The 26,152-nt window shown below is 59.0% G+C and overlaps 4 protein-coding genes across 4 annotated transcripts; 3 read left to right on the forward strand and 1 right to left on the reverse strand.

Annotated features, from left to right (window-relative positions):
• Positions 1 to 986: 986 nt before the first annotated feature.
• PLICBS_005005 (uncharacterized protein) lies at positions 987 to 2,289 on the forward strand (the record flags this gene model as incomplete). Its single annotated transcript, XM_018325587.1, has 3 exons — positions 987 to 1,044; positions 1,116 to 1,950; positions 2,007 to 2,289. 3 exons carry the CDS (start codon positions 987 to 989, stop codon positions 2,287 to 2,289), a joined length of 1,176 nt encoding a protein of 391 aa, XP_018175339.1.
• Positions 2,290 to 2,986: 697 nt separating this feature from the next.
• PLICBS_005006 (uncharacterized protein) lies at positions 2,987 to 4,640 on the reverse strand (the record flags this gene model as incomplete). The annotated part of the gene is made up of 4 exons (XM_018325586.1): positions 2,987 to 3,088; positions 3,148 to 3,231; positions 3,290 to 3,990; positions 4,046 to 4,640. The coding sequence occupies 4 exons, from the start codon at positions 4,638 to 4,640 to the stop codon at positions 2,987 to 2,989; spliced, it is 1,482 nt and encodes a 493-aa protein (XP_018175338.1).
• A 622-nt stretch (positions 4,641 to 5,262) lies between these two features.
• Positions 5,263 to 6,930, forward strand: PLICBS_005007 (RNA helicase required for poly(A+) mRNA export; the record flags this gene model as incomplete). The annotated part of the gene is made up of 4 exons (XM_018325585.1): positions 5,263 to 5,513; positions 5,582 to 6,067; positions 6,123 to 6,360; positions 6,415 to 6,930. The coding sequence occupies 4 exons, from the start codon at positions 5,263 to 5,265 to the stop codon at positions 6,928 to 6,930; spliced, it is 1,491 nt and encodes a 496-aa protein (XP_018175337.1).
• A 2,220-nt stretch (positions 6,931 to 9,150) lies between these two features.
• PLICBS_005008 (uncharacterized protein) lies at positions 9,151 to 25,534 on the forward strand (the record flags this gene model as incomplete). The annotated part of the gene is made up of 2 exons (XM_065600636.1): positions 9,151 to 9,301; positions 9,354 to 25,534. The coding sequence occupies 2 exons, from the start codon at positions 9,151 to 9,153 to the stop codon at positions 25,532 to 25,534; spliced, it is 16,332 nt and encodes a 5,443-aa protein (XP_065456708.1).
• Between the last annotated feature and the right edge of the window lie 618 nt (positions 25,535 to 26,152).

A 26,152-nucleotide genomic window follows, 5' to 3' on the forward strand; every position in this document is an offset into this window, starting at 1 on the left:
CGCCTTCGCTCCACGCCCATTTCTTCCATTCGCGACGCTCGTTTGTCCAGCAAGAGGAACCGAACCGCCTCTCTTTCTCAGCCGTCTCCTTCTCCGAGTCCCCTCGCTCCGGTCCGCATCGACGAGCCGCGCACGATCGTTCATTGTACAGTAGGATCCGCTGCGACCAAGGTGAGTGAGTTGCGACGCGACGTCTCGAGGTTTTGTTTGGCAGGTTCTGTCCTTGCTTGCGCACTGCCGCCTTGCCCGCTCTACGCGGTCGAGTCGGGTCGGCCGCGAGGGCGTGGCAGGAGCTGCCCTGCTCTGCCCTTGCCTCCCGCGGTCCTCGTCCTCGAGCACGGAGTACCTACCTACCCACGAGGACGGCACTCTTCCCGGTCGTTGCCTTCATCTCGGCCGTCCAGGCAAAGCTGCCCTGGCCCGCTGTTGCTGGCACGGATCACCCATCAAACCGCCAAACCAAACCCACCACCTGCCAACACCTGCTCTTCTGCCCTTCTCCTGGCGCGCGCTTCTTTCCCGTCTTCTCCACGCCCTCTCTCCCACCCGATATTGTCCGCGCAATTCTTTCTTGGGTTCTCCTCCCAATCTTCTCCTGCTCTTACCCGGTGCTGCATCCGTGTTCCTTCCCCCGTCACGCTTGCCCGGCGCTCCTGCAACCGGGGTCGCGACGTGCGCGCGTCAGACAACCGATAGGGGCATTGGCACCACCCAAAACCCCGTTCGGCTGCCCGCGACTCTGAACAAAACATCTTGTTCCACAACATCTTTTGAGGCCCAACGACGTCTTTTGGACTGCATCCCATAGGATCTTAACCGCCCGAGCATCACAGTCAGGAACCCTTCCGCTCGATTCTGTCCCTACCCAGACTGCCATCCACCTAGGGCACTCCCGTCTCTTCGCTCTGCATTCACCGCAACCACTGAGGAGCCTCTGCAACCAGCCTTTGACATGTTCTAACACGGTTGTCTTCCAACAGATCACCATGCGTTGTGTCGCGATCCTCTCGGCTATTCTGGCCGTCGGCACTGCCGTGGTCTCCGGTAAGCCCCAAAGCCACCGCCTGTGCCCCCTCCAGGCCACAGCGCGCCGCTAACCGCCTCTTCTCCCGCAGGTGCCACGACTTGCACTGATGATGTCAAGGTCACTGAACCTACTCCATCCATTCCCTGCGATGTCATCGCGGGCGATCTTATCGTCAGCGACAAGGTCGCTGGCAGCGTGAGCATCGAGGGCCCCAAGAAGATCACGGGCAACTTTGACGTGACGAATGCCACCAAGATCGTCGGCATCTCCAGCACCAGCGTTAAAGAAGTCAATGGAAAATTCATATTGAACGGGTGCACGCTACTGAGCACTGCCGATTTCCAGGCGCTCCAGAGCATCGCCAGCATCAACCTGGTTAACCTCCCGCAGCTCCAGACCCTCAACTTCGGCACTAGTGGGGTCACCAAGGTGTCCAATGTTCTGATTGTCGACACCTTCATGGGCAACCTCGACGGCTTCAACGTCGCCGATGCTGACACCATCGACATCTCCAACAATCCCAAGCTCAACACATTCACCTCCGACCTTGTCACCGTCACCAAGTCGCTCAAGATCGTCGACAACGGCAAGGATATGGTTATCGAAATGTCCAAGCTGGAGAGCGCCGGCGAAATTGAGTTCCGCAGGATCAAGAAGGCCACCTTCGACTCACTTAAAAACGCCAGCTCCATCAAAATCAACGACAGCCCCGACCTCCTGACTGTTTCCGCCCTGAACGTGACCACGATTGATGCCAGCGTCTCTCTCATCAACAACAAGAAGCTGTCCAATTGCTCCTTCCCCCAAGTGAAGACGATCAAGGGCGACATGACCATTCTCAACAACACGGCCCTCGTGTCAATGGACTGCTTCCCTAAACTGGAATCTGTCGGCAACATTCTGGTTGGCGGTAGCATGCAAAAGTGCGTTGGCCCAGAGCATTCAGAAATTCGGTGGTTGATACTGATCTGTGATATAGCGTCACGCTTGGCAAACTCACCGACGTCAAGGGCAGTGCTACTGTCACGTCGACGACCGACATCTCGGACTTTTGCAATTTCTTCGATAAGCTCAAGTCAGACGGCAAAATTCGCGGCAAGGAGTCCTGCAAGAGTAACAACAAGAACGCGAACTCTGGTGACAGCACTGGTGGAGACTCCGCGGGCGGCAACAAGACCAAGGAGGACGCTGCTGGTGTCATCGGCGTCAACACGGCAATGCTGGGCCTGGTTGGCTTTGCCGGCATCGCCCAGTTGCTGTAAAGGCTACCCGGAGAGGCGCAAAAGCATATGTCGGAATCGGCGCCGTTCTCTGTTCTTTACGTATGTTTGCCGCTTTTTTACCAGCAGATGGTGGTGTGTTGTGCCTGTAGTGTCGCAGCAGGCTGGGGCCCTCGCGGCCACAAAGGCACGTGTACGCGGGTATAAATGCTAGGACTTAATAATGGACTGTGTACTTGATCCTGTCCAGTGGGCAAGCGAGCCCTTTTGCCTCTGTAACACTGTTTGATTGCCTCGCGACTGCAACGGCATACGGACTGTGGATTTCTCATGGACAGGAGTTTTTGCGCGGCGGAGTGATATCCCGTCGGCCGTACAGTCGCGTTGTCACGACCGTCATGTTTCTGTTTGCAATTACCATTGTGTTTGTTGATTGTGCGCCAGGGGCAACGGGCGCAGGTGGTCAGAAACATTCCACTGCCCTCGGAAGATGAGCACGCGACCCGCAGCACCACGCGCACTGGGTGTTTCGCCAAGGGGCCGCATGGCCGGCAGGGCCGTATTTGTAACTCAAACAAGTACTAGCATATAAGAGACAAGACTATCTCACAGTGGGTATCATTGCATACACGTCATGCTGCCATCTAGATCCATCCCCTCCTTCGAAAGGTCTGATCCCCGGAGAAGAGGGCGAATCCTGCGAATCCTGCCAGGGGGCAGGGGTCTGCTGAAGAACCGTCTATTCGGCGGTGTAAACGCCGCGCTCGAAATTCTCGACGTCGTAAAACTTTGGCATAATGGTGTTGCCGTTGAAGATGCGTCCGTCGAGCTCGTTGACAGCCTGCGATGGCGAGAGGTCAGCTGGTGAAGGTTCATACTGCTTGAGAAGGAGACACTTACTCGAAGAGCGGACACCTGATCGGTGAACTTGATAAAGACCTGCCGAGCGTTCTGATCGATGAAGAGGCGCTCCACACGGCCGTACTATGTAACGGTCAGTATCGGTGCATACAGGTGTTAGATACTGAAGGATCGTGCTCACCTTTTCTCCGCACTCCTCGCCAATCTCCTGGCCAAGGCCGTTTGCGATCTCAGACTGGAGATCAGGCATGTTCTCCAGCATGTTGCGGAGAACTATAACTTCAGACATCTTGCCAAACTTGCCATCCTCATCCTTTCGCTTGCCGCCCAGGATCTTTCCCTTTCCACCAGGCTCAGCCCAGCCGCCACCATCGGCATCCGCCTTCTTACGGCGCTTCTCGACCTGCACACGAAGAGGATTGACGATCCCGGACTCGTTGGCGCCAAGGCCCGTGCCCTTCGTCCATCCGTACTTGCTCATGAGGCGTTGCGCGAAGCCCGCCTGGCCTGGCCGCTTCGATCTAGGCTGTTGATCGTCGCCTTCCTCGCCAGAGCCGAGCATAGTTGGGGAGAACGAATCTCCACCGCGATCGTTAGCTTCAGTAGGCTGTTGTACATTGTATCGCACGGGAGCCCGAGAGATGACCGCACCGTCGGTCGGTGGGGGAGACGGTGTTGCTTGGACAAACTGCGGGGGCGGAGGAGGCGGCGCAGTAGCAATAGGCGGCGCGGGGGAAAGGGAGAGAGATGAGTGAGCGTGCGATGAGGCCATGGCAGCCCTGCGGGAGAATGCATCCTCACCGGTCTGGTCGTCTGGTGAAGGCTTCGGGGGGGAAATCGCGGGAGGTGCAAACGAGTCCGAAGGTGGAGGGGCAAACTGGCCTGTTGACGACTTATTAGAACCATTGCGCAGGCAGGGGATGCAGTGGTTGCTTACTTGGCATATGTCGGCCGTGCTCCTCGTCATCGCTGGTAGACTCACTCCAGCGGCGTCTTCCACGCTGAAGAACAAACTCCCTCCAGTCAAGGACTTCGCCTATCTTCTCATCGCCTTTGACGTACTCATCGACGCCAGTTGGCTTGCTGGCATCATAGAAGCCTTCCCAATTAGTTTCCTGCCGGGCGTCCTGCTGCTGCTTCTTCTTCTTGTTCTTTCGACCGCCGCGCTGGCGTTTCTCACCTGTGCCGTACATCCATTCGTCTTCTTCCGTTGGCGCCCAATCCGCCAGAGTAGTCTTTGCTGCTACGGGAGGCACAGCGCCGGAAGCTGCCCCGGTAGGGATGATCTTCGGCGGAAAGCCGCCCTTGAAGCCCTTTGCTTGCTTCGGCTGGGGGCGTCGAATCTGAGGTTGAAACAGCAGAGCTGGGTTGGTGGTCTTTTTGGCCTCCGCCGACGAGGTTTGCTCTTGCTTGTAGACGACTGGCGCCGCGGATATCGTTCCCGGGGGATTGGGGTCGTTCGGGTCCTCGATGTTATCGTAGAGAGACAGAACTCCCCGAGGAGCGGGAGCGGGTGGTGGGGGGTCGGCCATGATGGCTGAGCTGGTTCGATCAAGCCAAAGCGGCTATGATTCCAGCACGCCTCATCCAGCAATACTGGGACTCTTTCAAAAGGGCTTCGAGGAAAAAAGACTCTGATTTACGTTGCGTATGTCGGTGTCGTTGCCAGACGCGGGTCGAGGCAGTCGCGCTCAAGGCACAGAGGTTGAGGTGGGATGGCTACTTCGATAGCTTGCAGGTGGAGCTCTGGAGCTGTTTGCCGGGTGCAGGCAGCTGCGTCGGGTAAACAGCGGCCCAGGCAGAACCCCCTGGCAATTGCGGGAGCTGCGCGGCGAACGCAAGCTGTAGCCGCCAGTGCCCCTCCAATGACCCCACCAAAATTTCGTCCATCATCCACCCGTCCCTGCTCTCGGCGAGCTCCAACGTCACCCTGAGAAGTCACAACGCTGCCTTTGGAGCAAACCACGCAGCCACCTCGCGCGCCTGACACCCGCATCTAACTCCTTCGCGAGGCTAAACTGCGCGTTTCCACCGATACTCGCGGGCGATTCGAGTCACCTCCCGATCCTCGGCTGGTCGAATCCGAGAGTCTCCTCTCCACATCTCGCCCACGCCGTACATTAACACACAATCCGCGGACCCTCTTCAGCAAGAATGTCAGACCTCGCCAGCCGAATCACGGACCCGAAGGAGGCCGCGACTGATGCGGCCCCGGCCCCGGCGGCCGCGGAGACTCCTGCTGCCGACCCCACCGTTGCTGATGCCCAGGCTGATGGCACTGTCGAAGCCCTTGGGGGCTCGGGACTACATGAGCCAGAGTGGGATGTTGAGGTTTCGCTCAGTGAGCTTCAGGACAATGAAGCCACGCCCTTTCACTCGGCGACTACGTGGCAGGACCTAGGCCTGTAGGTGTCTCCCGTGCTCGGCATTGCTGTGCTTATGAGCTTCTGAACTGACCACTTTGATACCGCAGCTCCGAGACCATCCTCAAGGGCCTCTTGGCTCTCAAATTCCTGAAGCCGTCCAAGGTCCAGGGCAAGTCTTTGCCCTTGATGCTTAGCGATCCCCCGAGAAACATGCTGGCACAGTCTCAATCTGGAACTGGCAAGACGGCTGCGTTCGTTACCGCGATATTGTCGCGGGTCGACTTCAGTCAGCCCGAGCAGCCCCAAGCGCTGGTTTTGGCCCCGAGCCGAGAACTCGCTCGCCAGATTGAGGGTGTCGTCACTGCTATTGGCCGTTTCGTCGAGAACCTCAAGATCGCCCCCGCGATTCCTGGTGCCCTCCCTCGTGGCGAGCCTGTCCGCGCTAGCGTCGTTATTGGCACGCCTGGCACGGTCATGGACATCGTTCGTCGCAGGCAGCTGGATGTCTCGAAGTTGCGAGTTCTTGTCTTGGACGAGGCGGACAACATGCTCGACCAGCAGGGTCTTGGCGACCAGTGCATGAGAGTAAAAGGGTTGGTCAAGCTCGCTTCCCCATATGCACATAGAACGCTAACGCAGGGCCTGCAGCATGCTTCCAAGGGATATCCAGATCCTGTTGTTTTCAGCTACGTTCCCCGACAAAGTCAACAACTACGCGTCCAAGTTTGCGCCGAACGCGCATACCCTGAAGCTGCAGAGAAGCGAGCTTACGGTCAAGGGCATCTCTCAGATGTTCATCGACTGCCCTGACGACAACACACGATATGAGGTCCTCTGTAAGCTGTACGGGCTTATGACTATCGGGCAGTCTGTCATCTTTGTCAAGGTTAGTCTCGGGCGGATGCTGTGCTTGCGTGCTTGACTAATCCGGGCTACATAGACACGCGAAAGCGCCAACGAGATTCAACGCCGCATGGTCGCTGATGGCCACAAGGTCTCGGCGTTGCATGCCGCTTTCGATGGCAATGAGCGAGACGATCTGCTTGCCAAGTTCCGCAACGGCGAAAATAAAGTCCTGATCACGACCAATGTTCTCGCCCGCGGCATTGACGTGTCCAGCGTCTCCATGGTCATCAACTATGATATCCCCATGAAGGGACGAGGCGACAGCGAGCCGGATGCCGAGACGTACCTCCACCGTATTGGCCGCACGGGTCGATTCGGCCGCGTCGGCGTGAGCATTAGCTTCGTCTACGACAAGAAGAGCTTTGATGCTTTGAGCAAGATCGCCAGCGCGTTCGGCATCGACCTGGTTCGCCTTGACACGGATGACTGGGACGAGGCTGAGGAGAAGGTGAAGGAGGTGATCAAGAGGAACCGCGCACAGGCTAGCTACGCGCCCAGCGCTACGGACAAGGCCAAGGCACAGGCGGAAGCGCAAGCAGCGGCACCATAGGTTTGGCCGACTGCTGCGGCGTACGCGAAGAGGCCGGAGGCGCCAGTCCAGCGGGGTCCGCCCGCTGCAACGACATTCAACTACGACTGGTAGGAAGGAGGAAGCCTTGGCAGCCATGCGACTGCTAGTACAGCACTGTGCTGTGCTACGTCGAGCACTGCCAGACGTGGCAGGCATGGTCACGGAGCACCTGTTAGTCGCGAGCCACAGATGCCAAACTCCTGCGGGAGTGAGAGGGGGCGAAACCGCGGAGGATATGGCGACATTACGGACGGATTGTGGAGAGGCCTGAGCTGGAAGCGAGACGTAACTACCTGCCAAGTGCTAGACAGGATGAGGTCATGACGAGATACCATGAAAAAAGAAGTAATCAGTCAACAATGACGGACTGTTGGTCCCCGGGGCGCGCGATTCTGCATGATGCTACGCTTGCTACCAAGTATTGAGCACGGACTCCCTTGTGTTGGGAGCGGAAGGCAGCAGTTGTTGGGGCTCGCTGCGACGCGCCTGCCTCGCGATCCGATGTCTTTTGCACAGCGAAACACACAACACCAGCCGACAAGGGCGACGCAAACAACATGGCCTCACCACGCTTCCACATGGGCAGCTGACCCCGTGACTCCTGCACCTCCGTAAAGCAGCCGACTTTCTCTCTCACCGCCGAGACGCCCAGCCTCCTCAATTGCCTTTCTGGGAATTGTTTTTGCTCAACGCGTTTGCCGGAAAGCGGTGACGGGGGTCGCGAAGCCCCCGGACGTCCGGTGGCCGTTCGGAGGTGGAGTCGTGGACCTCGACAAGCTCGACTCTGTGTCTGTGGCGGCGAGACTAGCAGACTGGACCCCTGCCCGCGGCACCGGGGGCTGGACTCGAGGCCCATGGTCGATGGTCACTCAATGGTGTCTCACAGCACTTTGTACACCATATGGCTCGACGACGACGACGAGAGCGGCGCCGACCTTGCTTGACGCCGGCACACGAGAGAGAGGTCGTGATACTTTCGTATCGTGGCATGACACGGCGACCATCTCGCCCGTCGTTCCCGCCCCGGATGCGGCCCTCCTAGGGTGGTGGTCGTACGGCTGCAACTGCCTAACCAGACTGCATTGGATCGCCCTCGGACGGGTGCTCGACGAGTTGTGACGGGCGAGCCACGTTGCATGGCCGGGTATGTGGTGGCCGCGAAGCTGCGCGCGCACAGTGGCCCGCGATTCCGCCTGGCGTCGCGGGTGACGAGCGGGAGCTACAGTCACTCGACGACTCTTGCTCGGCGGTACGAAAAGCATCCGTCCATCTGCATGGGTCGGTCGACTCCATCGCCGTGCATGATAGTGATCCAGGGTCCCGGGCCCACCCGCCAACGCAGCAGTGGCAGCAGCAGCAGCAGCAGCAGCAGCATCGACGCCCAACACAACCGAGCGTCACCGCATCAAGCACCTTGCCGTTGGCCTGCCTCGCCCACATTGCCTCTGTCGTCGTCGTCGTCGCCGTCGGGCAGCCATATGCCCCCATGTCGTCTCGACGCGGCATGAAGCGACTCACACAATGTCTCGAGAGCCCAATCGCTACGCGACGTGTCGGTCCATGCCCGCGGCGCGGGCCAATTGACCCCAAGCACGACATCCGTCGAGTGGTCACTTGAGCAGGCGACGATGGCCTCTGGGCAGGGATGGCTGTTGATGGGGCCGCGACTCTCGCGCAGTTGCGGGACCGACCCCATGTCTCGTCGTCGTCGGTCGGCCGCGACGACAATCACCACCGCTGTGTGAGCGCACCGGAACGCGCATCCGGCGGCCATGGCAGTCCATGGGCCCGAGCACCAGAGTAAACAGACAAGACAGGCCCGGTGATTTGGTCGCCGCCTCGTCAATGACCTGGCAGGATTCCCACCCGTTCGCAGAATCCTCGAGGCAAGTGCTGTCCTGCATCGCACGCACGAAGCACTCGATCCTGTACAGCATCGCCCAAACACCTCTCGCCTTAGTAAACTGCTGGCTTATTCTTGGACCTCTTCGCAGGCCGCGGCTGCTGCATTGCATAATCCTTGTGTCCCAAGCCCCCTCAAGGCCCAAGTCCTGCTCCCAATACCCTGATTGGTACCCTCCTGCATCTACCCGACAACCCAATCCCGCGCACCTGCATGGAGGTCGATAGTATAACCGCTGGCCAGCCCGCCCACTCAGATGGGTCTGAGGTTCCTGCCGTGGACACGCCAGAATCAGTATGGATTTCGGCCCCAACGTCGAGTTCTGTCCATACCGGACGAACTTGTCACAGGTCCAGTACTCTGACTTTTCTAATATCCAGTACTTCCAGCAACCCCCCGACTCCGATGAGGAGGTCTTGGACGAGGAGGACGAGGACGAGCTCCAAGGTAAGGGGCATGCCACAGGCACCTGACAGGGAAAAAGAGACTAACAATACAGGTGGCGCCTTGGGTGAGGATCTAGCTGAGGGCCAGTCACAGCCGGCAGAAGCTCCTACGTTATCCAAGAAAGACAAGAAGAAGCAGAAGAGGGACAAGAAGAAGGCCAAGGACAAGTCAGCGGAAGCAGGCCAGGAGGAGCAGCGAGCCGACCCCGAGCACGACGACAAGAGCGCTGAATCGTCACCAAGCGGAAAGAAGAAGAAGAGCAAGAAGGGGAAGAAGGACCAAGAGTCGCCGCCCTCTTCCCCGGAGAAGGGCAAGCAAACATCTGAGGAACCTGCCGACGACTCCCCTAAGGGCAGCCCATCGAAGAAGAAGAAGGGCAAGAAGGACAAGAAGAGCGGCAAAGGCAGCACGTCCCCTTCGTCGCCCGAGCCTCAGCCTGAGGCAGAAGCGCCAGCGACTGCGTCAGAGCCAGTCGCCGCTGAGGAGTCGACTGAGGGAAAGACACCAGAGGCGAGCGCGGCAGAGGCTTCTCCAGAGCCAGCTTCTCAAGACGCACCCTCTCCCGCTGAATCCCCTGAGGCTGTCACTGAAGGCGCACCCCTGCCTGCTGTGTCCCCCGAGGCTGCTACCGAGGACGCACCCAAGACCGGCGATAACGCCGAGCCCCCAGCCGGTGATGATGCTGCTTCCAAAGAGGCAGAGCCTGCCGCAGTAGAGGAAGTTCCTGTGGAGGGGCAGCCAGCAGACGAGGCACGGCCTGCGGATCCAGAGTCCGCCGAGCCGGAAGCGCCAGCGCCAGCTGAAGAGCCTGCTGTTTCGCCACCTGCCGAGGAGTCAACTCCAGCCGAACCTGAGGCTCCAGTCGAGACAACCCCGATGGAGACTAAGCCGGAGGAAGCTGAAAAGCCCTCCGAGACGGAGGGAGGAGGCGAAGCTATTGAGGCACCTGCCCCAGTCGACATTGTTGAGCCGCCTGCTGCTGCCGAGGAGCAGGAAGAGCCCCCAGCTGCAGCCGAGGATGAGGCAAAGACGGAGGCGCCCGAGGAGGCCAAGCCTGGAGCACCTGAAGAAGCCGCTGCGGAGCCTCCGGTCGAGCCCACTGTCGAAGCTCCGGTAGAAGCACAGCCAGAACCCTCTGAAGACTCCCCTGCTGCGGCCCCTGAAGGAACAGAAGCCGAGTCTGCAGAAGTAGCCCCGGCTGCAGCAACCAAAGAACCTCCCACTGAGCCTCCGGCCGAGCCTACCGTTGAAGCTTCAACAGAGGCAGAGCCAGAAGCGCCTGAAGACTCTGTCCCTGAGCCCGCTGAACTACCTGAGACCGAATCGCCAGACACGACCAAAATTGAAGCGCCTGAAGAATCCAAAGAAATTTCAGAAGAGGTCGAGGCTGAAGCTGTCGACAAGTCTGCCACCGAAACCGACGAAAAGACTGCGGAAGAGTTTCCCGAAGAACAGACTGCCCAGGTAGAGGCCCAGGAACAGGACGTTGCCCCAGCACCTACAGAAGAGGCACCAGAGGATGCGCAGCCACCATCAGGTGATTCGCAAACTCCCGAACCTCCTGTCCAAGACGGCCCCGCGGAGGCTAGCGATCCTCCACAGGCGGACGTGCATACAGATGAGGGCGTTGACATCCCTGCATCCAGCGACGAGGTCCCCGCCGTCGAAGATATACAAGCCTCTCCGGAGGAGCCTGAGAATGAAGCAGCTGAGACAGAAAAGGCTACGGCCTCGCCTGATGTCAACACTTCCGAGGCGCCTCAGCCTGCGCCGGCTACAGGGGAGCAAGCCGCGGAGGCTCCAGCCTCTGACAGCCAAGAGCCTACAGAAGAGCCAAAGGTCCGGGAACCAGCAGCTGATGAGTCTCCCACTGCTGAGGATGCTACCTCGCCCGAAACAACTGAGACCACTACAACTGAGGCTCCTGCTGCTCCCGAAGCTGCTCCCGAAAATCCCAAGCAAGACGACACCGATGCTTCAACCAACGCAACACCAGCACCGGCGGAGGGTGAACAGAGCGAGCCTGCTGTCCAAGAGGCGGCAGCCCCAGTTCAAGAGCCTGCTTCGGAGCCCGGCCACTCGGAGGATCCGACAATCAACACTGAGGAGTCAGATCCCGTGCCTGAGACCACCGACGCCGCCGAGAGCCAAGAACCTGCTCCTTCTTCTGCTCCTGAGGACACTGTCCCGGTGGCACAGGCGGAGAATGAAGCTGCCCAGGAACCACTACCACCACCGCCAGTTGAAGCAGAAGATGACCCAAAGCCTGAAGATGCCCCCACAGACGTCGCAGCAGCCCAAGAGCCTGTGGTTGAGTCAGAAGTCAATGCACCCGAGGAGCAGACTGCCACAACTGAGGATGCAGAGCCAGTGGTCGACAAAAATACTGAAGAAAGCCCAGAGCCAGAAGTCACCACTGCCGAGGTCACAGAGACCGCCGAGGCAGCAAAGAACGATGCAGAGGATGGCGAAGCTATTAAGCAAGTCCACTTTGCGGAGAAAGAAGAGGAAATTGCAGCACCCCCGTCTGCCACTGCCGGTGATGACTCCGGCGACGCAAACGAGGAGGCGAGCGATAGCCAAAGCGCTCCCACAGACGGGGATGAGGCTGTGACTGAGCCTCCCGCTACCCCTGCCACGGAGTCCGATGTCGAGAAGGCACCGGAGGACACCGGTCCTGAATCTGTGGAAGAGACGACTCTTGAGGCAAACGGCTCGGCTTCCGACGATGGGCCTGCAGCGGACGGAGCTGCTGCACCCACGGAAGCAGAGCCTGCTTCGGAGGCAAAGGCCGAAGAGTCGTCTGATGTCAAGGAGGGACAAGAGGCACATCAAGAGACTCCTGCACAGGAACAGGCCACGGTAGAGGAGACCTCTGCGGCGGAAGACACCCCGCAAGAGTCTGCAGAGGTCGACGCTCCCGTCGTAGAGCCCACACATGACGCTCCCAAGGAAGAGGCCGCTGAGGCTGCCCAAGAGCCGCCGTCGGTTGAGCCCCCAGTTGCCGCTGTGGAGGCTCCAGCCGCAGATGAACCTGCTGAGATATCGAGCGACCCCGTTCCTGAAGCAGAGGAACAGGATCCGGACCCTACAGTAGGGGACACAACGACCGCCGAAGACGCACAGCCAGAGACGTCAGAGGAGCCTGTGCCGGTTCTTGAGGCGGCTCAGGAGCCCGCAGATAGCCCTCCAGAGGAAACTCCGGCAGTTGAGGCTGCTCCAGAGGCGGCAGAGGTCAGCGACGTTCCTGAAGCGGCTGAGCCTGCGGACGCGAACGCGGAAGCGGAAGCTGCCAAGCATGAACTCGACGCCTCGGAACCTGCTGAAGGAGAAGCACCGACGGAAGATTCCCCTGCCGACGCTACTTCAGACTCCAAGGAACCTGAGGCGGTTGCGGCAGATGCTGTCCCCAAGGACGAAATGCCTCCGGCCACTGCAGAGGCATCGCAGCCTCTCGAAGCTGGCGCAGAGACGACTGAGGAGCAACAGACCGATGATGTTGCCGCAGCTCCAGAAGAAGACTCTGCAGAGACCAAGACGGCGGAGGATGAGACTGTTGCCACCGCTGTTGAGGCGTCTACCACAGAAGTTGCGCCTGATGAGCCAGAGGTGGAAGATCAACCCCAAGACCACTCTGCACCAGCCGAGAATACAGAAGTCACTCCAACTGATACTGCCGAGGACGGCACTCCGGCTACGCAAGACGACGAGACCCAGAATGTCGCTCCTGAAGAGGCAGAGCCGGAAATCGCCGAAAAGGTTCAGGAACAGGATGCGGCTGCAGAAGCTGATAATGATGAGAAGCCAGACCAAGTCGGTGAAGATGTGGCACCTCCTGCTCGTGAAGAGCCTGTGGAGCCCGACGCTGCAGAGAAGACGGATGGCCCTGATCATGCAAATCCTGAGGAAGGGGCCCAAGAGGTCAGCGTCGCAACTCCGGAGGCAGAGCACACCGAGGCAGAGGCAGCTGAGCCTGCGTCAGAAGAACCTCAGTCAGCAGAACCAGTCAAGGCAGACGAAGTGGCTGTAGAAGGCGAATCTTCCCCGCCAGCTGAGGAGAATGCGGGCGAGAGCACACCCGTCGACTCTGCTGCGGAGGACGCGAAGCCAGACGCTGCTGATGAGGTTCCCGCGCCCACTGCCGAAGCGGCGAGCGAGGACCAAGCCCCCGTGGCGGACAGCGACTCTGCTCCTCCGAAGGAACCAGAGGCCGAGCCCGCAGAGACAGTGGCCCCAGAGGCAGCGGCCGACGCCGAGCCAAAGGCAGCCGAGGAGCCAGCTGAAGAGCCGACCGAAGAGCCCGTTCAGAAAGCGCCTCCAGCAGATGAAGCGAAACCTGCCGCCGCGGACGAGCCGGTTGCTCCTGATGCAGACGAGGTCAGCGCTCAGGTCGACGGCGAAGACGAGCAGGCGCCCGAGCCAAAGCCTGAGGAGCACCAAGACGAATCGGCGCCTGCTGTGCCCAACGAAGAGGCTGCTGCCGCCCCTGTCGTTGACGACGCTCCAGCAAATGAAGAGGCGCCTGTTGCTGAAGAAGGCAAGCCTGAAGACGAAGCCGCAGCTGCTGAACCCGCGGAGTCCCAGGAGGAGGCGCCAACAACTACCGAAGCTCCCGCCGAGAACGCCGCCGCAGATGCGGCGGAGACAGCCGTTGCGGCTCCTGAGCCAGAGGCCAAGGAACCCGCCGAGGCCGCAGAGCCCGCAGAGCCCGCAGAGCCCGCCGAAGCTGCAGTGGAAGCCGCTCCTGCCTCGGACGCCGAACCAGCCCCTGCTGAGGTGGAGACTGCTGAGCCAGATCCTCAGGTTCCCGAGGAAGTTGTCATTGAAGCTGAAGCTGAGACCTCTGCGCCTGTGGAAGAGACTACGCCAATCGAGGAGCCTCCCGCGGTCGAAGAGTCCCCAGCAGTCGAAGGGGAGACTCCAGCAGCGGAAGAAGTCCCTGCAGCCGAGGAGGAGACTCCAGCAACTGAAGAGGCCCCAGCGGTCGAGGAGACTCCCGTTGTTGAGGAGGCCACAGCTGTTGACGAGGCTCCAGCAGCCGAGGAGGAGCCTCCGGCAGTTGAGGAAGTCGCTGCAACCGAGGAGGTGACTCCAGCAGTCGAGGATACTTCCGTTGTTGAGGAGCGCCCAGCAGTTGAGGATACCCCCATTGTCGACGAGACTCCTGCTCTTGAGGAGACCACAGCTGTTGAAGAGGCCATAGCAGTCGAGGAGGAGACTCCCGCAGCGGAAGAAATCCCAGCCACCGAGGAGACTCCCGCAGCGGAAGAAATCCCAGCCACCGAGGAGACACCGGCGGCCGATGAGGTCCAAGCGGTCGAGGAAACGCCAGCGGTCGAGGAAACGCCAGCGGTCGAGGAAACGCCAGCGGTCGAGGAAACGCCAGCGGTCGACGAAGGTCCAGTGGTTGAAGATGCCCCAGCAGCGGAGGAGGAGGCTGCCCCAACTGAAGAAACTCCAGCCGCTGGCGAGGGGTCCGTGGAGCCGCAACAGGAAAGCCAAGCCGAATCTGCCGCGGCTCCCATTGAAGACGCCCCCAAAGAGCTGGCTGAAGATGAGCCAGAGCCGATCGTCGCTGATGAGCAGCAAGACGCCGAAGCCGGAGCGGTAGCCGCAGTCCCAGAAGCCGAGGATGCTCAACCGGAGCCGGAGGCCAAGCCGGAAGATACGACCAAAGAGGCTACCCAAGCCACCGAGGAGGAAGAAAGCAAGGACACCGTCGGGCCTATCCCATTGCCCAAGGAGGAGAAGCACGCAACCCGGTCGAAGAAAGGTGAGGATCCAAGTTCTTTCAATGATACCCCTTTGTGTTTTCAGGAGCGGTCTGGAGACTCCACGCTCCAACCGGTCGTGGATGTCGAGGACAATGGCGTTTTGGCGTTGGATTGCATCGAACACACAGATACCCCCCAAACTGTTTTGACGGCGGACGAGATGGTGGCCCCATCGACCGGAGCAAACCCAGTTGCGCCAATTCTGGAGTCTGGAGAAGAGCCACTTGCAACTGGCAGCTGCGTCGAGGCAGCGCCCGCCGTTGCAGCCGTGGAGCTTCCTCAAGAAAAGGACAGCGCTCCTGGTGAAGTGGAGTTCGCGCAGGAGCCAGAGTCAGACCAGGCTGTTGCCACGGACAAGGAGCTTTCGACGGCGCCAGCGGAAGTGGAGGTACTGGAAGTGGCAGGCCTTGATGAGGTACCAGGTATCGAGTCCAAGGACATGCCAGCCGTTGAAGAAGGACTTGCGAACAACGATGAGTTGCAAAACCTCGACGAAACCCCTAAGGACTCTGAACAGGCAGATCTGAGCGCGCATGACACAGGCGACTCTCAGCCTGTGTCCCCTGGAGACGCAACGGAGGTGGAGGAGGGAAGTGACGAAGCCAAAGCCATCGATTCCGAAAAGGAGCCGAACACTTCTCTTATCCCAGGTGTCGGTGCTGCAGATGCGGCAGAAGATGCCACGACAGAAGGCGATACGATTCCCCTTGCTACTGCGTCACCTCTCGACGAGACCACAACTAGTGACGAGGTAGCAAGCGAGGAGACTGCTTCCCCGCACGCGACTCTCGTCGCTGATGGTGCTGCGGATGCCATCAGCGGTGAGTCTTCAGACAAAGCGCAGGATTCGGCTGAAGTGGAGCATGAGCCCTCAGTCGAAACACCTGCTCAGCTTTCCACCGAGGCGGCAGATGCGGATGTTCCACGGTCCGAAGAAGCGGACGCCCCCGCGGACTCGGTTGTCGAAACTGCGACTCGGGATGAGGTTGACGTCGCGCCCCCAGCCGAAGCTGGCGACGAGCCTGTGCAGGAGATTCACGAGGAGACTCAGGTTGAGTCCGTCACAGAGCCATTGTCGGATCTTTCAGCCGATACCGCTATTGAGACCTCATCAGTCGAGGTGGCCGAGGACAGTCATGACTCAACGACGGCAACTACGTCTCTTGCGGTTGTAACCTCTGGGGAGGTTGCCGTGAATGACCTCGAGGCCTCTGCCGAAACAAAAGTCGAACGTGCAATCGAGCTTGCAATCGAGCCTGCAACCGAACCAGAAATCGAACCCACAACCGAACCTGCCGTGGAAACAGCAGTCGAACCCGCAGTAGACTCTGCTATTGAGCTTCCTGCCGAGCCCCCAGTCGAACCCGCAGTAGACTCTGCTGTTGAGCTTCCTGCCGAGCCCCCAGTCGAACCTGCTGCCGAACCTACTGTTGAGGCCGCCATTGAGCCCGCTGTCGAGCCCACCATGAAGGCTGCAGTCGACCCTGCAGTCGACTCTTCACTGGAGCCCGACGTTGAAACTCCTGTTGCACACGCAGTCGAGCCTGCTGCTGTGACAGCAGTCGAAGCCGCAGTCGACCCTACTAGCGAGCTTGCCGTCGAGTCCTCAGTCGATGGTGCCGAGCCCTCAGTCAATCCTGCTACCGAGCTTGCTGTTGAAACCGCTGTTGAGCCCATTCCCGAACCCACCGTCAAGCCTGAAGTCGAAGCTGCCGTCGAGTCTTCCTCGGCTGAGCCTGCTCCTGAGCCTGTCGCTGAGCCTGCTGTCGAAACGGCAGTAGAGCCCGCCGTCGACCACGCTATCGAGCCGTCCGTCGATGCCGTCAATGATCCCGGCGTTGAACTGGCAGCCGATTCCACGTTCGAGCCTTCTGTTGAGCCTGCTGCCGAGCCGGCTGTTGAAAGCGCAGTCGAGTCTGCGGCTGAGTCCATCATCGAATCTCCTGTCGATCCTGGTGCCGAAACTGTCGTTGAAGCTGCTGTCGAGCCTGCAGCCGAGCTCGCAGAGAAGCCTGCAGCCGTGTCTGTTATAGAGTCTGCTATCGAGCCTGCCGTCGAGGTTGCCGCTGAAAGCGCTGTCGAAACTGCTACTGCTAGTGCTGCCGAACCCGAAACTGAGCCTGCAGTCGACCCTTGTGCCGAGTCTGCCATCGAGCCTGTTATCGAGCTTAAAACAGACTCTGCCGTCGAGCCTGCCGTCGAGTCTGCCGTCGAGTCTGCTGCCGATCCTGTAGCGGACTCTACCATTGAGCCCCCAGTGGAGTCTGCTGTCGAGCCTATGGGTGAACATGCTGTCGAAGCTGCTGTTGAGAGTGCTGCCGAACCTGCAACCGAGCATGCTGTTGAGGCCGCCGTCGAGCCTGCTGCCGAGCATGCCATCGAGCCTGCTGCCGAGCCTACATTGGAATCTACCGTAGTGCCTCAAGATGGGTCTGCTATCGAGCCCGCCATCGAGCCTATTGTAGACTCAACTGTCGAGTCCGCTGTCGAGCCTCCTGTCACGCCTGCTGTCGAACCTGCCATCGAGCCCGCTGTCGAGCTTGCTGTTGCGCCTACTATCGAGCCTATAGAGGACTCTGCCGCCGAACCTCAAGCCAGGTCTACCGTTGAGCCTGCTATCGAGCCCTCAGCGGAAAGTGGTATCGTAGCTGCCATTGACAGTGCCGTCGAACCCGCAACTGAGCCTGTTATTGAGGCCGCTGCCGAGCCAATTGTTGAGCAGGTCGACCAGCCACTGATTGAAAACTCTACCGAAATCATTGAGCCACCTTTTTCAGAAGCACCTGTTGAGAGACCTGCGGAGACACTTGCTGCGCCAAACGACTTGCTCACCGTCGACGGACTTGCAGTGGACCTCTGCACCAGAGAGGCTACAGAAGATGCCGAACCAGAGACTTCATCCATCGTTGAAGTTGCTGCTGAGGCACTTGGTGATGATGCACAGGCTGAATCTATTCTTGTGGATCCGTCTTCCGAGGACGCTGCTCAACCTGTGGTCGACGATGCGACCGACAGCACTCCTTCGGCCCCTGCTGATACTCAAGACGGAGAGGTGCCCTCTGAAGTCCCTGTCGAGCCGCCCGCCGAAGGCGCCACTGATACCGATACTGTACCCGTGGATACTGTGGCCGACGATGCTGCGGAAGAGGATGCCACCGACCGGCCGGAGATCATCACAGCCGTCGAGATCCCTGTTGAGGCCCCTGTCGAGAGTCTAATCGAAGCTTCTCCTGAAACTGGTGCTGAAATCTCCGCCGAAGCTCCCATGGAAGACCCCGTCACATCTACTGTCGAGCCTCCGACTCAAATCTCGGTCGAGGCTGATGTAGAAGCTCCAGTTGAGGCTGCTGCCGCAGCTCCAGTTGAGGGTGTCGTCGAATCTCCAGTCGAGGCTGCTGTCGAAGTTCCAGTCGAGGCTGTCATCGAGCCTATTGCCGAAGCCCCAGTCGAGGCTGTCGAAGCCCCAGTCGAGGCTGTCGAAGCTCCAGTCGAGGCTATCGTCGAAGCTCCAGTTGAGGCTGCTGCCGAAGCTCCTATCGAGGCGCCAGTCGAGGCTGCTGCCGAAGCCCCAGTCGAGGCTGTTGCCGAATTTCCAGTCGAGGCTATCATCGCCCCCGTCGAGGCTCCAGTCGAGGCTATTGCTGAAGCTCCAGTCGAGGCTGCTATCGAAGTTCCTGTCGAGGCTCCAGTCGAGGCTGTCGTCGAAGCTCCTGTCGAGGCTCCAGTAAAGGCTGTTGCTGAAGCTCCAGTCGAGCCTGCTATCGAAGTTCCAGTCGAGGCTGTTGTCAAAGCTCCGGTCGAGGCTGATGTTGAAGGCCCGGCCGAGAGTACGGTCGAAAATGTTATGGCGGACCCGGTCGACACGCCCCTTGCAGCAGCAGGTGATGTTTTAGTCGAGCCCCAAACCGAGTCTACTACTGCGGCCCCCGCTGAGGTTCTCGATGAGGCTCCGTTTGAAGCTGCTGTCGAGACTGCTACGGATGTTGCTGAAGCTGCTATTGGATCTACAGCGGAAACTTCAGTAGAACCACACGACGAGGTTTCCGCCGAGGATCCCAAGGAAGTTCTCGTTGAAGATCATGCCGATGCCGCTACTGAAGGCCCCATTGAGGCTCCCGTTGATGCTCATCTTGAGGCTTCAACCGAAATTCCTATGGAAACAGCCGCCGAGATTCCTACAGAGATCCCTGCAGAAGCTCCTGCCGAAACTCCGGCCGAAGACTCTGTCGAAGGTACGGTCGAGATACCAGTCGAGGCACCAGTCGAGACACCAATCGAGGCGCCAGTCGAGGATCCTGTAGAGGCGATAGCCGAAGTTCCCGTCGAGGCTGCGGTTGGAGCTTCTGAGGAACCCCCGAAGGCTCCGGTTGAGCCCTCGGCCGAGACTACCGATGAATCGCCAGTTGGAGCTCCTATTGAGACAGATGCGGTTCCTGAATCATATCATGTCGTCGAGCCGCCCCACGACGCGCCAGGCGACCTCGGTGCAGCTAGCAACACTCCCACCGAAGATGCTGTCCAGGAGGCCATTCCCGTGGAACTTCCCGCTACCTCGAGCGCAGCTGAAGAAGTGCTTGACGAATCCGCTGCCAATGACAACCCTGGCTTGGATGCAGAAGAGCCCGTGCATGTTCCTGTCGAAGTTGCAGCCATGGAGACCCTCCATGAGGTTACTGAAGAAGACGTTGTCGAGGCTCTAGAAGCAATGGATGCTTTCGATGACCATACTGGCTCTTCTGAGGAACATCCCGCCGCCGGCCTTGCAACTCCGAGCGAAGACATGACTGTCGAGTCTCATCCCGGCAGGCCTGAATCTGGCATTGAGGAAAGCGCCAAAACTTCTGGGGACGCAATCGGAGATCTCGTCCAGGACGCTGTCGAACCGGTCATTGCGGGCCCAGCCGAAGAACTTCCAGCTGACGCCACGGTGGAAACGTCCATCGCCATCGATCCCTATCCATCGGCGAATGAGGAGCCTGTGGTCGATGATTCTGCGGGCGATTCGTCCGAGATTGTCCCAGAAGCCGATTCCAAAACTGCTGTCGAGGAAGAGATGGACGGGGTCTCTGAGGCTCACGTTGACAATGACCATGCACCTATCACCGAGCCTGCTGTGGAAGCCAGCCTTGTCGAGTCCTCAACGGTGGATGGCAACGAAGTGGCTTCTGGGGTCACTTCCGCTGAAGCTGCCCCAGAAACGACAGCCGAATCACCTGCTTCAGTGATCGACCCCGAGGAAGCTGCGCCAGCAACGGCTATTGATCCTCCTACCGTCGATGTCGATGTTGAGGCTCCTGATGTCGCAATACCTGTGGAGCTTTCTCCTGAAGCAGCTGCCCAACAGCCTATTGTTGAGGCTCCTATTGAGGCTTCCCTCGACAATCCTGCAGAGCCTGTGCCCGAGCACGAAGCGAACGATGCGGTTAGCGAGGTGATTCAGAATGATGCAGCCCAGGAACCGATAGACGCAAGCGAAGAAGCTCCTGGAGAGCACATGTCTGTCACAATTGCTTCGGACACCGCAGCCGCTCTCGAACCTCCTGCTGAAGAGCACACAGCGACGAAAACAGTTGAGGACTCGGTTGAGCCTTCCGCTGCGAAGGCTTCAGAAGCAGGTGACCCAATCGACGAGCCCCTGGAGACATCCCTCGAAGCGGTTCCTGAAACTGCCACAGAGCCACATGCAGAACACGACACTCCCGCCACGTTGGTTGAAGGGACTGACCCTGTCGGCGATATTGACGTCGCCGTAGAAGTCCCTGACGAGACTCTCATTGACAATTCAGAGGAGTCTGTAAGCCGCGAGGGCCCATCTGATGCTCTCATCACGTCTACCACTGGTCTCACCGCAGAGACAGTAGATGATGCTGTAGCGCCAGGTTCCATGACGGAGTGCGCCGAGGCAGTTACTGAGACGGCCCGTGAGCTTCCTGTTGAAGGCCTCGTCGTCGATGCCGTTCAATCTTCAGATGGGCGCGATCTCGGTCTTGCTCCCGAAGGCCCTGCCGACGCCGCCACTGACGCTTCTCTGGAAGGCAAGCTCAACCTGGTTGCCAATGAAACTAGTGTCGATACTCCGACTGAAAACCCTGTTGAAGCTTCAGAGATTGGGCGGATGGAAATGGCTCCCCAAAGCGACGGCCTTAGGGAAGCACTGGTCGATGAGCCTTGCTCCCAACGTGATAACGTGGCCCCCCTCCAGGATATAACTCATGAACAGCCTCTGGAGGCTGCCGTCGACGTCTCTGCACCTGCTGAAGTTTCCGAGGTCCCGGATGAGCCCGCATCAATCAGTGCTGCCACTGTCGACGCTGTCGCTGGCGAAATTGGCACTTATGACGAGACAGGTGCAGACGCCCCTTCCGAGGGCAGTGAGCCCGCAGCAGAGGCACTTCTGGAAACGTCAGCTGAGGCTCCAGCTGAGGCTCCAGCTGAGGCTCCTGTCGAAACATCCACGCAAGATGCTGGGGAGACAATAAGCGACGCTGCAGTTGAGGTACACGCGCAGGATGCGGTGGAAAATTCCACTGCGGCGCCTATCGAAGCTATCGCCGAGGCATCTATGGATGTGGCTTACGGAGAGCCTGTTCAAGATCTCGCCAAAGCCTCTACAGATGATCCTGCGCAGCCCCCTGCAGATGCTCTTCGTGAGGCCAATCTTGACAGTCTTGAAGCCTCCGGTGACAGGGCCATCAGGGACTCAACCGAGGCACCGGCTGAGGACACTATCGTGGTATCTGAAGATCACGATGCAGACACTTCCACTGCGTTAGGTGCTGAGACGAGCGTCGATGTCACCATTGAGGCTCCTCTGCCGCAGCCGATCGGAGAGGCAAGCGAGGTTCTCACTGAGGCTTCCGCTGATCAAGGGGATTCTATCGAGGGTCCTACCATGGTGCCCGACGTTTCCACCGATGCTTCCGCGGAGCCAGTAGCTGAGCCCACAGTCGTGGACGTGGAAGAAGTCTCGAACGAGAGCCGAGACCAGACATCGCAAGATGCCGTTGACGACGTCATCGACGAAGATAAGGCTATCGGGGAGGTCCATACGGCTGCTACTGAGGCTCTCGTTGCTACGGTTGGTGAGGAGACTCTTTCCACCGAACCACCAGCAATTGCTTCCGAGACGACGGCTTCGGGGTTGTCCTCCGAACCCGTCATCTTGCATCCTGCTCATTCGCCCGAGAGTATTCCCCTCGACACTTCTGCTACTGTCACCGATGTCCCCAAGACTGGCTCTGAGCCGTCGCTTGAAGCTCCTCCATCTTGTACGGACAGTAGGGTGGAGACTGTCTTGGATTCTACAGCAGATGTTGCGAAAGCCGTTTCTCCTGCGGCTCTGTCCGATTTTGATGCTGACAGTGTTGATGATGCCTTTGCCACTGCATCTACCGGAACGGCTGTCGAAATCTCGGGCCTTGCTGAACCTGAGAGCTTGGATGAGGTCGAGACTGATGCCCTCAAGAAGTCATCAGTGGAAATGATAGTTGAGGCTGTGGCTGAGTCTCCTATTGACCAGTCCATCGAGTTGTCAGTTGCGAGCTTGGACAAAGGCTCAACGGAGTCTCCTGGCGAAGTTCTCGGCGAACAGCCACATGAAACGCCAATCCAAGAGATCCCATCAGGCCAGCAAGATCGCGATGTTACAGGTGATACCGCCGAGGCTGCCGGGGCCCCTATCCAACCTGAGGAGACAACGCAAAATCTTGATGGTGTAGTGGCTCCGCCAGCTGGGAGCCTCACGGCCGCTGAGGCGTCTCCTGATGAAGTGCCAGCTGAGGGCCAAGTCGTGGCCATCGACGTCGAGCAGCCAGACGAAACCCCTGTGCAAAGTGATAACGCAGATTGGGACAAGTCGGACAGCTTACCCGTCAACGTTGCAGCGGCTGCGCAAGTGGACGAACCAGTAGAGGAGCAACCGATTTCGTTGAGCGTGGAAAACCTGTCGCCCAATCACCTCGACTCCGCCACGCCGCCAGTAGGTGAGACAGCCGTGGACATTCTGGATACTCCGAAAGACGTTGTTGAGCCAGCCGAAGATCATGTTGAGTCGGATCCGGTCCAAGTTGAGACCACTGCCTCAGAACCAGCACGGGACAACGATGAGCCTGGCTTAGAGACGCCTTCCGGCGAAGCTGAGATGCCGCTAGAAGAGGCACTAGAATCAACTCTAGAACCCACCTTGGCTGTCGACAATGGGGTGTCTACCGACTCGATTGAAACGGAACCGCTTACCGTGGCCGATCTCCCCAAGGAGCACGACGTTCTTGAGGGGGCCATCAACGACACCCCTGCATCCTTGGAGGAGCAGCCTATTTCCGCTGAGGCGTCTGGTGATAATTCCACTGTGCCCGCTACAACTGGAGAGTCTTCCGAAGAACCCGCCGGAGACACCGGTGGCAATCAGCAAGAGCCAGAAGAGAATGTTCTTGGGGAGACGGTCGGAAAGTCTCTCGAAAGCCAAGCAGAGCCAAGCACCCCAGAGCCACCTGAGAAGGACTTACACAGCCAAACGGAAGAGTCCACGGTGATGCCACAAGTCGAAAGCTTATCACCACCTACTCTCGTGGTCGCGAGTCTCCCTGAGGAAGTACCATCTGCTACAGAAACAGCCACAGAGCCTGTAGAATCCGACCAGCTCGTATTTGTGGATGCGCTGGAAAGTCAGGAAGATGGTACATTGCCAACAGCAGAAAGCAAAGATGGCGTTGATTTGACTCAATCGCCCATGATGGCTGCGCAAGATCGAGAACAGCCTGAGGATGCCCGATCAGGTGACGCGTCAGCTCATCACCTTGAACTGGGCGTTGGAGCCGCTGCTCTCGCGGCTGCGGCAGGGATCGCTGTCGGAACTCTCGCTCTCGGCCAGAAAGACAACTCCCCCAAAGACTCGGTCGTGGTAGACCCAGCCGTCGCTTCTGTCACGGCTGATAAGACTGCCAACATCGAATCGCTGCGGGAGGTGCCGTCTCAAGGCTCGCCACTCCCTGACGGCCCTTCATCGGCAGGGCAGCGTGACGTCCCAGACAAGCCAAACGACAAAGCTGTGGACGTGGTGCAGACATCTCAAACCACTGCTGTGCACGATGTTATCGTCCATGATGCATCTGTTTCTGCACCGTTGGATGCGCCTAATGTGTTGGCAGACTTGGAAAGCAAGGCTCAGTTGGGATCATTGAGTCCATTGTCCACTGAAGATTCCGAGCTTCGAGCGTCAACACCTGCAGTCGTGCTCCCTGACGAAGAGATGGTCGGCCTCCAGCGTCAGCGGACCTTGCGTCGAATGCAGAAGCGCGCGGTTCGAGAAGCCGAAGACACAGTTGCGGCAGCTGTTGTGATATACGCAACAGCCGAGGCGCTGAGCCCTCCGGAGAGCCCAAGACTTGGGTCGTCCGAAGTCGAAGGTGGCAGCGAAGTGCCGGTAACGGTTCAGCAGGATGTTTTGGAGCCCCCAGCCACAGAAGCACAGGATGATGTCCCTCGTGGAAGAAGGCTGCATGGACCTGAGACGGAACTGCGGAAATCTGTTACTGACTTATTTACAGAGGCCAGATCTAGGGAGCTCGGTCCCTCGAGCAGTGACCCAGATAGAGAGCGTCACCGCAAGCACCGACACTCGCAGCACTCGTCGGCCAACTCAAGCAGGAGCCGAGGCGAGGACGGCGACAAGGAAGGTCGTCAACGCTCATCGCACAGCTCCCGCCGCCGCTCGAACGGGGCTAGATCCAGTGCAGACAAAACCCCCCCGAGAACTCCACGACGCCAAGACAGTGGTTACTCGGGGGAAAGCTCCGGAAGCTCGGGCAGGCGACGGAGAACAGCCGAGGAGCAAGCCGATCATGAGAGGCGAAAGGCGGAGAGGGCGCTCAAGGGGAAAGAGGCCGAGCGACGCCAGACGCCAAGCCGGGACCGCAAAAGCAAGGAGGCAGAATCTCCTGTGGATCGCAGCAACAGATCCTCCCGCCGCCAGAGCTACTCCAGCAACTCACGGTCAGACTCGGCCAGGATCTCGGCCACCGTGGAGCGAGAACAGTCGATTGTGCAGCCCGAAAAGCGCTTCTTCGACGTAAAGAACGCTGTGGGCATCGTGGGACACGGGCCGCCAACGCCACCCATCATCCGCGATACGGTGATTCCACCTTCGTCGTCCAAGGAGGCATCTCCACGCGCAGATGCACCTACGGGCTCAAGCAGCACGCGCAGCAGACGTAGCTCCCGACGACAATCGACCGACCAGGCGCGTCCCAAGACCCCCAAGTCTCAAGAGGAACATGCGTCGGAGGAGCAGAAGTCCCCAAAATCATCCTCGTCCAAGACCTCGCCCAAGGCCTCGCAGTCTTCCGGTGGTGAGGACGCCGCCCGCCGAGCCAGGCGCAGCGAGCGCAACAAGGCCGCAGACGGCTCCAAGAAGTCGAGCGGCCTCCGTAGTCTCGTCAAGAGACTCTTTACGTCTTCATAAGGGGGAGGGAATTAAAATGTTATCTTTGCGTTGTTTCCTGTGGAGGGATGTCGTTTTCCTAGTTTGTTTGGTACATGTTTTGGACGGACGAGAGATGATTTATGTATGATGTGTACGAATGAGCTATGATGGGTCATGGGGTTTCACGGCCATGATCATCATGCGCTCATGTGGTTTCTGTATTTCGATGACATGGTATATGATATACGAATGTTTGATGCGTCTGATTTGACCGAGGCTGGAGTGCCGGAGCAGCTGCCATGTGAAGGAGGTCACCCCATGGCGGTGAGGCGCAGTATTTCCAGGATAATGCGAGCGTGTCTCTCAAACTTTGCCTGGCGCCGATCTACCCGTTATGAGGGTTCCATCTCGGGGGATTTAGTTGTTGAGTCTTGACTCTTTGGTTGGTCGAGTCTGCAGAGCCACGACTTACACGCTCTGAGTCGGATCACGTGCCATATCATGTGATGTTACTAGGAAAACCCACGCTTGACTGCGACGCTCATTGGCCCACAAGTCGCAGCCCTAATTTCCAGCCCAATTTGGCAAGCCCACCAAAATTCACGAGGCCAGTGACCGTCCCCCGGGCCGGAAAAGTGCCCCATCACCAGATCGGGG

The sequence above is a fragment of the Purpureocillium lilacinum genome (genome assembly GCF_023168085.1).
Source record: "Purpureocillium lilacinum CBS 284.36 DNA, scaffold_3, whole genome shotgun sequence".
In the NCBI taxonomy this organism is placed as follows: domain Eukaryota; kingdom Fungi; phylum Ascomycota; class Sordariomycetes; order Hypocreales; family Ophiocordycipitaceae; genus Purpureocillium; species Purpureocillium lilacinum.